Source organism: Gymnoscopelus braueri, assembly GCF_963280865.1.
Source record: "Gymnoscopelus braueri genome assembly, chromosome: 19".
In the NCBI taxonomy this organism is placed as follows: domain Eukaryota; kingdom Metazoa; phylum Chordata; class Actinopteri; order Myctophiformes; family Myctophidae; genus Gymnoscopelus; species Gymnoscopelus braueri.
Window position 1 is genome coordinate 4971499 of NC_137621.1, and position 14774 is coordinate 4986272.

At 42.6% G+C, this 14774-nt stretch overlaps 1 protein-coding gene across 1 annotated transcript; it reads right to left on the minus strand.

Moving 5' to 3' along the window:
• Positions 1 to 7741: 7741 nt before the first annotated feature.
• On the minus strand, positions 7742 to 8227 carry LOC308074165 (CXXC motif containing zinc binding protein-like; the record flags this gene model as incomplete). Its single annotated transcript, XM_080413497.1, has 1 exon — positions 7742 to 8227. The coding sequence occupies one exon, from the start codon at positions 8225 to 8227 to the stop codon at positions 7742 to 7744; it is 486 nt and encodes a 161-aa protein (XP_080269623.1).
• Positions 8228 to 14774: the final 6547 nt, after the last annotated feature.

Consider the following 14774-nt stretch of genomic DNA (forward strand, 5'->3'; position numbering starts at 1 on the left):
CTGTTAACTTCTGTCTGCGGTGGGGGCCGCGCTTTTGTATCCCTGAACTCCCATAACTCCTTAAACCGTTAAAACCGGGAATGCATGTTTTTATTTTAGATTTTAGCTATTTATGACTGTGCGTGTCACGATTATTTAAAACAAATGATTTGTGCCTCGCTATGAGCTTGTAGATCTGCTTTTTTTTTATTGTGAAAATGTGCGCAAATCTTTGAATAATATGTTTTCAAGTGAACATTTTTTACTCTAATCTTTGCTTCTGGGGGGGGTCCCTGGAACACTGACTATTCAAAAATAGCATACAAGCTCATGCCGCACTATATGAGCTTGTAGATCTGCTATTTTTCAAAAATCGTGAAAATGTGTCCAAATCTTTGAAAATAATTTTACTTATTTATTCATACATTTTTAACTCAAATCTTTGCTTCTGGGGGTCCCTGGAACAACATATTTTCAGACGAGAGTCCACGGCCAAATACATACACAATTTTGAGGGTCCTTGACATAAAAAAGTTTGAGAACCACTGATATAGCAACATAAGTTTATAACCCGTTAGGATTTAGAGGACATAATCAGCCTCAGGTCTTAATGGGTTAAATACAATAAAAGCACCTCCGTTCCGGTGGAACGGAAAGACGAGGAGAAGAAGTGAAGGAGATGAAAGGCATCAAAACACATCAGTTACACATCCAAGCTATAACCACTCTCACTGTACTGTAGCATGAGCTGACAGAGCACCATGCCTCACTTCATACAGTGTTATATCACTGTGTTCTCTCTCCCTCTCCCTCCCTCTCCCTCTCCCTCTCTCTCTCCATTAGGATTCTCAGCAGGCTAACGGCAGGACTCCAGGAAATGGAGAGACACTAAGTGAAGGGACAGATTGTTAATTCCGCTGCGCTGAGGACAGGCTGCACCGAGGGTTCAGGACAGTCAATCCAATTCTGCTTGGAGACAAAACGATGCTCAGAATATTGTTTGATCTGCTGTCTATCCCTGCTGTTTTTTACTATTTATGTCCATCATCTGGGCACTGAAAAGCGCCAACATTTAGAAGCTGCTGAGGGAGCTCTAAAACGGTGAAATGCGGCGGTGAAGCGTACATTTTATATATATATATATATATATATATATATATATATATATACACACACACACACACAGACACACAATTGGGTCCCGACCCACTGTTTGGGTCAAACATAAAAGACCTGATCTACAAGCTCACCACGTTGTTCGGCGTGTAGATCTGCTAGCAATGTTGACAGAGTTTCTCTCATGGGGCACAGAATCTTTTCAGATGGGGGTCCGCGGCCAAACGCATATAACTGTGTCAGTCATTGACATGAAAATGTTTGATAAACACATACTTAAATGACCCATTCATAATACATTCATAATACAACACATGTAATCACAGCATAACTTAACTTAACACAACATTGTTTATGCACGCAACGTGCATCATTTAGTACGTTGCCGTAACAACGGAAGACTGGAGCCAGTCTTGTCGATACTAACTTGGTCCCCGTGCTTCCATGCACTCTAAACAAATAAGTACAGGTTACGCAAGTCCACATGATAATCCATTAAGACCAGGAACGCACCTGTGTCATTTTACATTTCTTTGGCTATTCAAAAATAGCAGATATACAAGCTCATAGTGCGGCACCAAGTGCCGTACTATGAGCTTGTGGATCTGCTATTTTTTTCAAACTCGTGATTTTTTTTTTTTTTTAATATTATTTATATATATATATTATATTATGTTTTAAAGCAAACATTCTTAACTCCGATCTGTGCTTCTGGGGGTCCCTGGAACAACATATGTTGAGATGGGGGTCCGCGGCCAAATACATATCTATCATTCTTTTCGTCCTTGACATGGAAAAGTTTGGAGCACCACTGATATAATAGCATCACATTTTTTTTATTTAGAAAACATCTGATACCATTTGGCCGCGGACCCCCATCTCAAAATATTTTGTCCCAGGGACCCCCATGAAGCAAAGATTTGAGTTACAAATGTTCGCTTTAAATATATATATATATATATATATATATTCAAAGATTTGCACACACTTTCAACATTAAATAAGAAAAAAGCAGATCTACAAGCTCGTAGCACGGAACTCGGTGCCGCCCTACGAGCTTGTAGATGTGCTATTTTTTTAATAGCCAAATACATCTAAAATGACACAGATGCGTTCCCGGATTGAATGGGTTAAGGATGTGACATTTTCAATTAGCCTTTTAAGGCGTGTTCACCTGCGACACACAGGCTCTGCACTAACGCTACACACAATTCAATTAGTGAACTCTAGCAAGGTGAGCAGAGTGATAATTACTGTCAAAATATGACCCTCGTCTTCTTCAACCATGATGAGATGAGAGGATGGAAATGTTGTCGCTGTCAGGCAGCAGTGGTGGAAAAAGTACTATCATTTTTTACTTAAGTAAAAGTATCAATACTGCAATGTAGAAATACTCAGTTACAAGTAAAAATCCGGAATTCTAAATATTACTTGAGTAAAAGTGCAAAAGTATTGGTAAATAGTATTGGAATTCCCATCCGTGGCAATGAAATAGTTAAGGTAAAAAAACGCTGGTGTGGGAATAAAACAACTATGTTTTAATCTTAGGCAGTCAATGTGTTAATGGGTTTTGGTAGTTCATTCCACATGATGGTGGCACCATAGTAGACTGCATTGTTTCCCAGTTGTGGAAAATGACTACTCAAATGTTTTACTTAAGTAAAAGTACCAATACTGCTATATAGAAATACTAGGTTACAAGTAGAAGTCCAGAATGTTAAACATACTTGAGTAAAGGTACAAAAGTATTGGCATCAAAATGTAGATAAAGTCCCAAAAGTAAAAGTAATACAACATTTGAAAATAGCAGATCTACAAGCTCACAACGCGTCGCGGTGCGATGCGTTGTGAGCTTATAGATCTGCTATTTTCAAATAGCCTAGGTATAAAATAGGGCTAAAGTGGTTAATGTATATTTTATAATGTAGTTTTATATCTGCAAAGTAACTAAAGTTTTCAAATAATTGTAGTGGAGTAAAAAGTGCAATATTTGCCTCTGAGATGTAGTGGAGTAGAAGTAAAAGTACAGAAAATTGGAAATACTCCAGTAAAGTAAAAGTACCTCACAGTTGTACTTAAGTACAGAACTTGAGTAAATGTACTTAGTTATGTTACACCACTGCACCATAGTAGACTGCATTTCCCATGTTAATCTACGCTGCACAAAAAAAAAACAAATCATTACTGACGTACAGTAGCTTGGATTCTCTCAAAAGGTCATTTGTGTTAAAAACATGAATTGAAATGTGTACAGGGAGCTCTGTGATGAGTTCACCACTGTGAATGTGAGATATCCTGTCAGGTTATTTTAGTCTATTTTATTCCACCACATCAAAGCAAAAGGCTAAATTAGTATTCAGTGCATTGTACACTGATATTGTAAGGGTTTAGCAGACACTCTTACCCAAAGCGACTCGCAGCGAGTGAGCAGGCAGAGAGCTTATTATTGTCTGGTTCAAGGACATTAGGATTTATTGCTAATATTACTATTCTATTCTTGTATAACATATTATATATCTCACTATACGACCAAAGCTCTTCGCCGAAAATAACCAATATAATATAAGCTCACAACGCAAATGTTTCCCTCTGGAAAAAACAAGTCAGGATCCCATTGACTTAAAAATCCGAAAGAGAAAGTGGAATTGGGATTAGCCACATGCTATTTTTGAATAGCCAAAGAAATCTAAAAATGACACAGATGCGTTCCCGGTCTTAAAGAAGTCAAGTCGGTTAAACACGCCTGCTCATCTGCCTATTATACTGTGTGACTCCGTCTGTCCGTCCGTCCGTCCCTCCGGAATTATCCTAAACTATAAAATAAGGGTTGTTCCGATCCTGGGTGGTGATTGACTGTGAGTGCGTTCTCTAACTTGATTTAAGACATATTTGGGCAGGGTCTCACTCTCAACCACATTACAACAACAACATTATGTTTGCTTATTTGCATGTCTAGTGTGTTCTGCGTAGGTGTGTTTTATTGCTGCGTGTAATTCAGCATTTGTGCTGAGAAATGATTGCACTTCTATGCTAAGCTCTGTGGCATGGTGTTGCATCATAAGGTGATGTTTGTTTTGATGACTGTCTGTGTCTGTGAGGCACAGATAATGTGTGCTTTGCGTCATGGATGTCTTCTAATCCTACCGGTGACTCAACGTTCTCTGTGACACACAGCACAAAGAGCCTCAAAAAGCCACTATGTAGGGCTTTAGTTCGTACATTGGCATTCCCAGTGGTGGAAAAAGTACTCACAATGTTTACTTAAGTAAAAATATCAATTCTGTATTATAGAAATATTCTGTTCTGTCCATAATTCAAAATGTACTTGGTACATACGTATTGGCATCAAAAGTAAAAGTACTCATTATGCAGAATGTCCCATTTCACAAGTTTTCAAATGTATAAATTGTGTAAAAATCTTTTGAAAATAGTAGATCTACAAGCTCACAATGCGTTGCCTTGTGAGGTATTGTGAGCTTGTAGATTGGTTATTTTCAAATGGCTGAAATGTATACAGTATAGGGCTGAAGTGGTTAATGTAGGTTTGTTTTGTATAATCTAAATCAACAAAGTAACTGAAGTTCTCAAATAATTGTCGTGGAGTAAAAGTACAATATTTGCCTTTGAGTGGAGTAGAAGTAAAAGTACTGAAAATGGGAAATACTCAGTTAAAGTAAAAATACCTCAAAATTGTACTAAGTATGTACTTGAGTACACATACTTAGTTACTTTACACCACTATGTAGGCATTACAGTATTGGCGTTCCAGGTCACACCGTTTCAGCCCGGATCCAGCTGAAACATATGCCCAAATATGGAGTCTGACATCATAGAGGACTTGGCGTCACAGAGTGGCAGCATTCTGACATCATCCACATGGAAGCCACAGTGTTATCAGCCCAAGGACCCCCTAGCTGAGAGAAAGATGAAGAAGGGACCCCCTCCTCTATATTGTATAAAATTGGGTTTCAGATTCAACTGTTTTTGTTTACGTGGTCTGCTCTTTTTTCCCTCTACACCTATACATCTATATCAAAAATAGCAGATCTAGAAGCTCACAACGCCTCGCAGCGCGAGGCGTTGTGAGCTGCTATTTTTGGCTAAAGTACTCCTCAGAAAAGGGATGCTATAGGGTTCAAGTGGTTAACGTAAAAAATAAAACTCTGAGGACCCCCTAGGGGTCCCGGACCCCCTGTTGAAGACCCCTGACCTAGAAGGTTTAGTGTCTGAACGGATATACCCAAATTTGGCGGAAGTACCGCCCAAGGAAATTACGTTGACGCTTTCCACATCTGTTTACATTCTCCGTGAATGAAACGAGTGTTGTGATTGGTCGAAAAATATCGTTTCCGGCGGAAAAAAAAGAACGGAAGCCCCGCCCCTATAGACACTCTCTGCTTTAGGTCGTGATCAGACTCTTCTCTTCGCAGATGAGTAAAGGCTGGGAACGAGGCTACTTGTCCGGTGAATTCAAATCCACCATCACCGACTGCTATTGGCTGCAACCGCAACGAGGGCGGGTCTTCACTCGGTAGAAAGTGATTCAACTGATTTTGAAGCTGAATAGCATCAAAATCAGTGGAACCACTTTAACCCTATCTATACACATTGACTATTTTAAAAAATCTTGAAAAGAAGAACATTTTAACTACACAAAACTTGTATGGGGGGTCCCTGGCACAAGATACTTTTTTCAGATGGGGAGTCCGCGGACAAATACATATTAATTTGGGAGTCCTTGACATGAAAATGTCAGAGAACCACTGGTTTAAACAGCATTATGAACCACGCCCAAATAAGCAACTGCACTTTAGAAATAACACGCCAACTGCCAATATTTACAAGCTACTTTACAGGGGGAAAAAAACAAGCTCCGGATTCTGGACGTACAGTACTCATTTTAGTCAATTTATAAAAATAACAATCACAGTAATAACTAGAAAATATGCTCCTCGGAGCACAAGTCTCCGCCAGCAGACCCGTGCTAATTTAATCAAACGGCTTTGCCGTAGGGATATCTGAATTTGATCTTTGACTTGTTGTGCTTCCACCATGTACTGAGCTGCCAGGAGATAGTCTATGTCTTTAGCAAAACGGCCATCACAATGCAAAAGGCGTTGGTTAAAATATTTTCTGTGTGTGATGTTTTTTGCTCTTTCTGTTTTTAAACCACCGCGGCCATAAGGGTACTTTGATGGGTTTGCCAACGCTTCAAACTTGTCGTCTTGGTAGAATGCGCGTGGTTTTTGGTGTTCTGCAGGGGCGACTGAATATGTAGTGTCTGCATCAAAAAAATGTTCTTCTTGAAGCAATGTGTCATATGGGAGTCCTCGTAATTGGCTGGTTTGTTCAAATGCTTGTCTGTCTTCTTCATCTTCATTGTCTTGAACAGTTTCAGCAGTTGATTGGTGTGTTTGATCTATGTCAGTTTTCTCTAGTGCTACATAATGTATCTGATCAAGGTGGCCAATTGTTACAGTATTAAGACTTCGGCCTTGTTGTGGGATCAACGCACGGACGCGTGATTTGTACTTGAAGGTACTGTTCCAATCAAGACTGATTGATCCCGTCTTACCTCACTTCAAAAACATAAATGGCTTTTTGAAGTGACACACCTATTTATAGGATTTTATTTCGTCATGCGTCTCGCTAGCCAATCAAAAGCATTGGTGACAAAATATTGTCACGTGTCACGTGAAGTTTGACCAATGTTAGCTTGGCTAGGGGGGGGGGGGGGGGGGGGACACAGCGGGACAGAACGAAAACATACTCTCCACCTCCGGCGGAGACAATAATAACTAAAAAGTACTGTTCCTGAAGAAACAGTGTGGGATCGCTAAGAATGTTGCTGGTATTGAGTATTGATAGTGTTAGTAGTGTTATAGTAGGGTCATAATACAATGACATCAGTATTATGACGTCACTAGAATGACATTATGCATTATGACTAGAATGGCATTATGCATTATGACGTCACTAAATGGTATTTTTCCATTGAAATTACCCAAAAAACTGGAGGAATAATAATAATAATAATAATAAATAGTGACGATAACATTAGTGTGATCACTAAAGCGATCCCACAATGATCGCTAAAGCGATGCCACAATAACAACAACATAACAAACAAAATAAACCAATGGTTCACATCTGCGATTGCAGATCAATTGACCAAGTCCCCGAAAAACTGTCTGTGGTTACTGGACACTGTCTATGCCATAGACAGTGCCAAGACTGTCATGCACCTACATAACACCATGTACCATAGACTCTATGGTACATGGTGTTATGTAGGTGCATGACATGGTCATTAACATCCAATCCTGTTGGTCAACACCGCTTACAGTTAAACCAGTGGGGTCCAGGGACCCCCCAGGGGTCATTGAGTGGGTTTCAGGGGGTCCCCAGCTCTCATGAGCAGTGAGTGAGCAGGTCCAAGGATGTTTGGCCACTAATGTCCTTGTCCAGAAACGTCATTGTACTTCATTCAGCTCTTGAATGAAGTGGTCAGTGACCTCATAGATCCATAGATCTCTTCATTCAGCTCTTGATGAAGTGGTACGTAACCTCCTAGATCCATAAGATCTCTTCATTCAGCTCTTGATGAAGTGGTGTGTAACCTCCTAGATCCATAAGATCTCTTCATTCAGCTCTTGATGAAGTGGTGGGTGACCTCATAGATCCCCACAGGCTCTCTGATCTCCTCGTCGTAGCCGCTCCAGTCCTTCTCCAGCAGGTCGATGTGGGTGAACGTGGTTCCAGACTCGGGTCCCCGGGCCGTGAAGCCGGCCCGGGGCTGGAAGTCGACGGGCTCCAGACCTCCCCGACACTCGAACTGCACCAGGGTCCTGAATCTCTCGCTGTCCTCCGCGTCGTACGGCCTGACGCTGTCCTCCAGGACGTCCAGGGAACTCTGCCGGCCGCAGAGCCGACACCTCAGCACCGCGCTGGCGCTGCCTCGGCCTCCCTTCAGCGCCGTGCGCTCCGCCAGCGTCACGTAGCGCCATTTGTCCGGAACCTCGCCGCAGTTCGTGCATTTCAGTTTCAGGAACCAGCGGAAGTCGTCGCCCTCCGGTCGCACGTTCGTGAGGTTCTCCAGAGTGGCCTTGAACTGCAGAGCGAATTTCACCATCTTGCTTGCGTTCAAAACGAGCTCAAAGTCGCTTATAATAACGCAGACATGGGCAACACTGTATCAGACCCTGTCTCTATTACGTCATGTACAGCCTCACATTACGTCACATGACCGTATAATAATCTGTTGTACCACACGCTCCAGTCCAGTTGGAAGTGTATGTTGGCCCTTTTCTAATTTCCGATAAACCCCACAGAAGACGAAGAAGAGCCCACATTATTGCTGCCTCTCCCCTTTGTTTCCGAGCTTCCTAAACCCACAGTGGTTCAGAACCCTTTAACAAGCACAGCCTGTGTGTGACGTTATCAGTTAATAGTGGACAAGTAAAATATTAGTGGTTAAGAAGAACCTTCGTGGTTTTGTGACATTTAGGAGTCAAAACCACAGCTGAGATCCATCATGGCGGATCGCGCGACGAGCCTGATCAGGGCGCGGCAGATCAAGATCAAAACGGGCGTGGTCAAGCGCCTGGCCCGGGAGGAGGCCAGCTACGCGACGGAGGCCCGGCAGCAGGAGGAGCGGATCGAGAGGATGAAGGCGGTGGCGAGCGGCCGCGACGACGAGAACGACGAGTGCGACATCCGCAAGCAAGAGGAGGTGCTGCAGGAGTGCTACATGATGATCCCCGACTGCCGGCGGCGCCTGGCCGCCGCGCACGCCGACCTGCTGCGCACGCTGGAGGGCGCGGCGGGGGAGGAGGAGGAGGACCCGGAGCTGGTCGCCTCGCAGGAGTACCGGGACGCCAGGGGCCTCCTGGACTCGGTCAAGATGGAGGAGGACGCCGGGGGCGTCCTGGACTCGGTCAAGATGGAGGAGGACGCCAGGGGCCTCCTGGACTCGGTCAAGATGGAGGAGGACGCCAGGGGCCTCCTGGACTCGGTCAAGATGGAGGAGGACGCCAGGGGCCTCCTGGACTCGGTCAAGATGGAGGAGGACGCCAGGGGCCTCCTGGACTCGGTCAAGATGGAGGAGGACGCCGGGAGCCTGCTGGACGACTCTGTTGTGAAGATGGAGGAGGACGCCGGGCCCCTAATGGACGACTGTGTTGTGAAGATGGAGGAGGAGGCTATAGGAGCCGCCTATGAGAGAATGGAAAAAAAAAACTGGCTATGACGTAGGACAGTGGTTCTCAACCAGTGGTCCCGGGGACCACCGGGTGGTCCTTGAGGGGGGGGTTCCGGGTGGTCCCCAGCTAAATGATGGAGAGTTGGTAACAAAATGGACCCTTATAGATCTTTAACTCTTGAGTGTAAAATGAAACCAAATGGACCTCATTGCTTCATTTACAAGAAGTCTACACAGTTGGAGAATGTAGAATAATTGTTATTTTGATCAACGTTTACCAACATCAATACAGCATGTGGAATTGTGGACAAAATGTTATCCAACCATAACAACTTGGGTCTGAGAGGCTAAATCTCATCAAACGACGGTTCCGTGGCTCAAATGCTCAAATAAATAATGGACCTTGATATGAAAAGGGTTGAGAACCACTGAAGTAGAGGGTATAGGAGCCTCCTGAGAGTCCTGAACTCCTTCAAGATGGAGGAAGAGGGTATAGGAGCCTCCTGAGAGTCCTGAACTCCTTCAAGATGGAGGAAGAGGGTATAGGAGCCAGGGTTGCCAGATCTGCTCATTATAATTTCCCCGCAAGATTTTATTTGAAAATAGCAGATCTACAAGCTCACAACGCGCCGCGATGCGACGCGTTGTGAGCTTGTAGATCTGCTATTTTCAAATAGCTGATGTGTATGTTAAAGTGCTCATGTGGCCCATAAGTCGCTTCTTTTGGGCTGGTTTTCCTAGACCCGGTTGCTTGTTTCTCTCACAGAATCTGGCAACACTGGCTGTGATTAGGAGACTGATATTGCTTAACAAAATACTGGGCAAGTGGGGCAGGCAGGGCAGAAACTCACACCCTCAGCAACACCTTCGCTGAAATGAGTCACTAAAAAAGGTTCTGTCTGGCGTTTGAGAGAGATTTAACTGAAGAACGTCTTGAACAACGATTCGATTATAGACATTTTCCAAGTGCAACTTGCCAGCCCCGGAGTCTCATCCTGTAGACGACACGTTTGAACGTTTATTTGATTCGTCCACTTTGCCGTTTGTCAAAAAGGCTTGACGTGTTTTAGAGCTTGTAGATCTGCTACTTTTTTCCATTTCTGAATTTGAATCCTGAAAAGTAACAGTTTTGGACGTGATGAGGTTTCCACCCGACAGAGACGATAATATGCTCCATTGTAACTTATGTGATGACATGTTCAACCAAGAGGAGCTACACCAGTTATATTAACCCATTAAGACCTGTAACTGTGTCATTTTTAGATTTGAGCTAAAAAGCATTATTTTACACTTTGGGCTATTCAAAAATAGCAGATCTACAAGCTCATAGCGCGGCACCGAGTGCCGCGCTATGAGCTTGTAGATCTGCTATTTTTGAAAAATCGTGAAAATGTGTGCAAATCTTTGAATATATATATTTTTTAAGCGAACATTTTTAACTCAAATCGTTGCTTCTGGGGGTCCCTGGAACAAAATATTTTGATGGGGGTCCGCGGCCAAATATATATATAATTTTGGGGGTCCTTGACATGAAAAAGATTGAGAACCACTGATATAGAAACATACGTTTTTCAGAATACTGTTGAGATGTAGAATCGGCTTCAGGTCTCAATGGGTTAAACCCTCTGTTCATTTACGTCTGAGAGTGTAGGTACCATTTGGTTCCACGTGTACCCTCTGAGTTAGAGAACAGCCGTGGTCCAGAGCTGAATGCACGGAACGTCCATGTGGACCGTCCGACCGATTGAGACTATGACGTCAGTCTCCATTATGGAGATATAACACAGGCAGACCGACACAGAGATCTCCATGTAAGGGTGAAAGGCACTCAGGCAGACAGACAGACAGACAGGCAGACAGACAGGCAGACAGACAGACAGACAGACAGACGGGTACAACAAGTATTCTGAAAACGGGGAGAACCTTATTTTGTACAGGCACACCCTTTGTTCCCTCTTTCTTTTTTTGTGCATCACTTCTGTTGTTTTAAATGGTCATAAATATTGATTCTTACAGTAAGCAAATACTATCTAGTTTCTTGCAAGGAAGGTTAGTTTTTATTATTATTATTATATTTTAACTAGACCATACCCGGTGAAGGGCGCAGGCGAAAGTAGTTGCAAACTTGGGGTTATTGCACGTCCTGTCGCGCGGTTTCTCCCCCACCCCCATCTCCCCTGGTCACCCCACTGGCCCGCACATCGGAGACGGAGACAGAAGAGCGTGTAGACGTTCCTTGCAACACCGGTGCTTAATTGTTTCTCGCACATGATTTGGCAACGCGCAAAACGAAAGCGAAACCTAACTGCAGCATGCAAACCGAAAGCGAAACCGAACTGCCAGACCACAGACTAACCAAGACACCAAGACAGACAGACAGAGGTTACTCAAATTATAGGATTATTATAGGATTATAGGATATAAGATAGGATATAGGATATAGGATTATAGTTTGATGATGATCTACACATACACAAAAAAAATGTATTTTAAAATTATACTTGCATAATTGTATTTTATTCATGATATTTTACTTGTATTACGTTGCAATAGCTCTTTCTCAATAGATATATACCATACATAAACCATTGTACTGTAGTTGACCAGTAGCTTAGCAGTCAGCTTGTTGTCAGTGGTGTAAAGTAACTAAGTACATTTACTCAAAGTTTGAGGTATTTTTACTTTACTGGAGCATTTCCAATTTTCAATTCTTCTATTCAAACTTTAGCTACTAGTTACTTTGCAGATTTGTATTTTTATTACAAGACATACATTAACCACTTCAGCCCTATATATATTTAAGCCGTTTGAAAATAGCCGTTCTACAAGCTAGATCTGCTATTTTCAAAAGATCTTCTGGGACACAATGAGTACTTATACTTTTGGTGCTTTGAGTACATTTTGATACCAATACTGTTGTACTTTTACTCAAGTACATTTAGAATTCAGGACTTTTACTTGTAACAGAGTATTTCTATATTGCAGTATTGAGTACTTTTACTTAAGCAAATACTGTGAGTACTTTTTCCCACTGACTGCAGTTGACCAGCAGCTTAGCAGCCAGCTTGTTGTGATCCCTAACGGCTCTGAACGTTAGCGGAAAAGGAAGCCGTTTATGGGGCTGGTTGTTTCTCCACTGTTATCTGTTCTCCTCCAACAGAGACTAATGCCTCAGACTTAGCGTGCAAAGTGCACCCGGCGGCCTCCTCTCTCTCTAACGCTATCACTTTGCTCCTGGCGGCCTCCTCTCTCTAACGCTATCACTTTGCTCCTGGCGCGCGGCCAAGAGTTACGACACACACAGTACCCTTTAAAGGCCATATTTGCACTTACACACACACACACACACACACCGGCTCCGTAATAATAATATATTAATGCAATTTCCCCTTTTATTTATTCAAAGATATATATGCATATATATAGGACACGGAAGAAAGGCATTTTTATTCACAATGATGACCCTGTTTAAAGAAAGGCTCCTCGGAGAGGGAAAGCAGAAAATGAGAATGAGTGAGAGGGAATTAAACAGACATGACTGCTTTTATGGCGGCGTTTAGTGAAACACTGTGCCATGTTCTCTCTATCTCTTCGGCTCGCTGCACATCCAAGTGCACTTGGTGCAAAGTGAGTATGTAACCCGGAGTGTGTTTACTCAAGTTATGTACTGTACTGTACTTGACTCAGGGGCGACCTTAAGGACCTGGGGGCCCGTTTTCAAGAGCTATAATGTGGGACTTGGGACAGCTTGGAGAAAGTTGATTTAATCCATTAAGAATGGGAAAGCATCTGTGTCTCAAAATATTTTTTTCCAGGGAGGGACCCCCCAGAAGCAAATATTTGAGTTCAAATGTTTTCTTTAAAAATATATATTTATATTCACAGATTTGCACAAATTGTCACTATTTTACAAAAATAGCAGATCTACAAGCTATGAAAAATAGCAGATCTACTATAGCGCAGCACAGAGTGCCGCGCTATAGTAGATCTGCTATTTTTCAATAGCCAAATACATCTTAAAATGACACAGATGCGTTCCCGGTCATAATAGATTAAGTGTTTGTGATTTGTGAAACGGGGCCCGTTTTCAACTGAAACAGGTGAAACATAGGTCAGGCCACAAGTGACTTGACTGTACTCTCAACTCCTCTCCCTTTCTTTCTTTCTCTCTTCTCCCCTCCTCCAGGTTCCTTTTTATAGAGTAACCGAAATCCTGACGTCACTACCGCTGTACCCCTGGGTCTATTGGAATTAATTCCTATATAGGGAAATCTTAGATCCCCGTCAAATTCCCACTCAGTGCAACATCATACCCTCAAGTCCTCTGTTATAGACACACCAGTTTGAAATCGCTCTATATTATATGACCGATATATAGCCATCACATATGGGTAGCCGGAGACCCTCAGGGCTCAATACTAGTGTCTTGTCGGTTCTCTGTTATTGTGGGGAAAGCTTTAGCTGAAAATAGCCGATCGACAAGCTCACAATGCGACGCAACGTGTCGCATTGTGAGCTTGTCGATCGGCTATTTTCTGCTACAGTTGCTGCTTGCCATTTTCTGCTTGTCAATATGCTATTTTCTGCTTGTCGATCTGCTATTTTCTGCTATTTTCTGCTTGTAGATCTGCTATTTTCTGCTTGTCGATCTGCTATTTTCAGCGTGTAGATCTGCCATTGTCTGCTTGTCGATATGCTATTCTCTGCTGTTTTCCCCACAATAGGGATACTGGGGTGTAAGTGTTTAACACTAACAGTAAATGACACTGATCGTCCCCCAACCGTCACTTTTCAATCATGCCATCCGGACGAGGATACAGAACTTTGAAATGGCAAGTACTAGTTTTAGTAGGAGTGTTCAGCCATTGCTGCTCTAAACAAACTGCCTCACTGATATGTTGGTTGGTTTGTGTATCCTGGGGACTTCTGTATTGTCTTGGTGTTACCACTGTTGCGTTATACTATGTTGTATTGCATTGTATTATATCTTTATATTGTTATGTGTCTTTCTTTCTGTTGAACAGACTGTGAAATGGAATGTCTGTGAGACAATAAAGAACTGTTTATGATTATGATCCGTGAGATTCCGTGCATTTACAGAGAGATGTTCGCCTGACATGCAGTATGCCCAAAACAGGGATGCCAGCCCACTGAGCATTTCTCGGGCTATTAGACGTCTAAAACACGTCTAAACGGTAGGCTAAAACTGGGTTATATCTGGTCTAACTGTGGAAGTTGTTTCAACATCTAGGCTTAGCCTAGATGTTGAAACAACGTCATTTCAACGTTTCAAAAACAGCTAATCAACATCTAGGCTAAGCCTAAAGGTCCTTACACACCGGGGCGATCGTTTTTCATGTGAATAATACGTTTTTTTTTAAAACCTTATAAAGTCAATGCAAGCTTACATGGAGCGAAAAAGCGAAGCGAAAAAGCTTCTTTTAATTATTCGGAACAAGTCTGAATTTTGCGTATATTC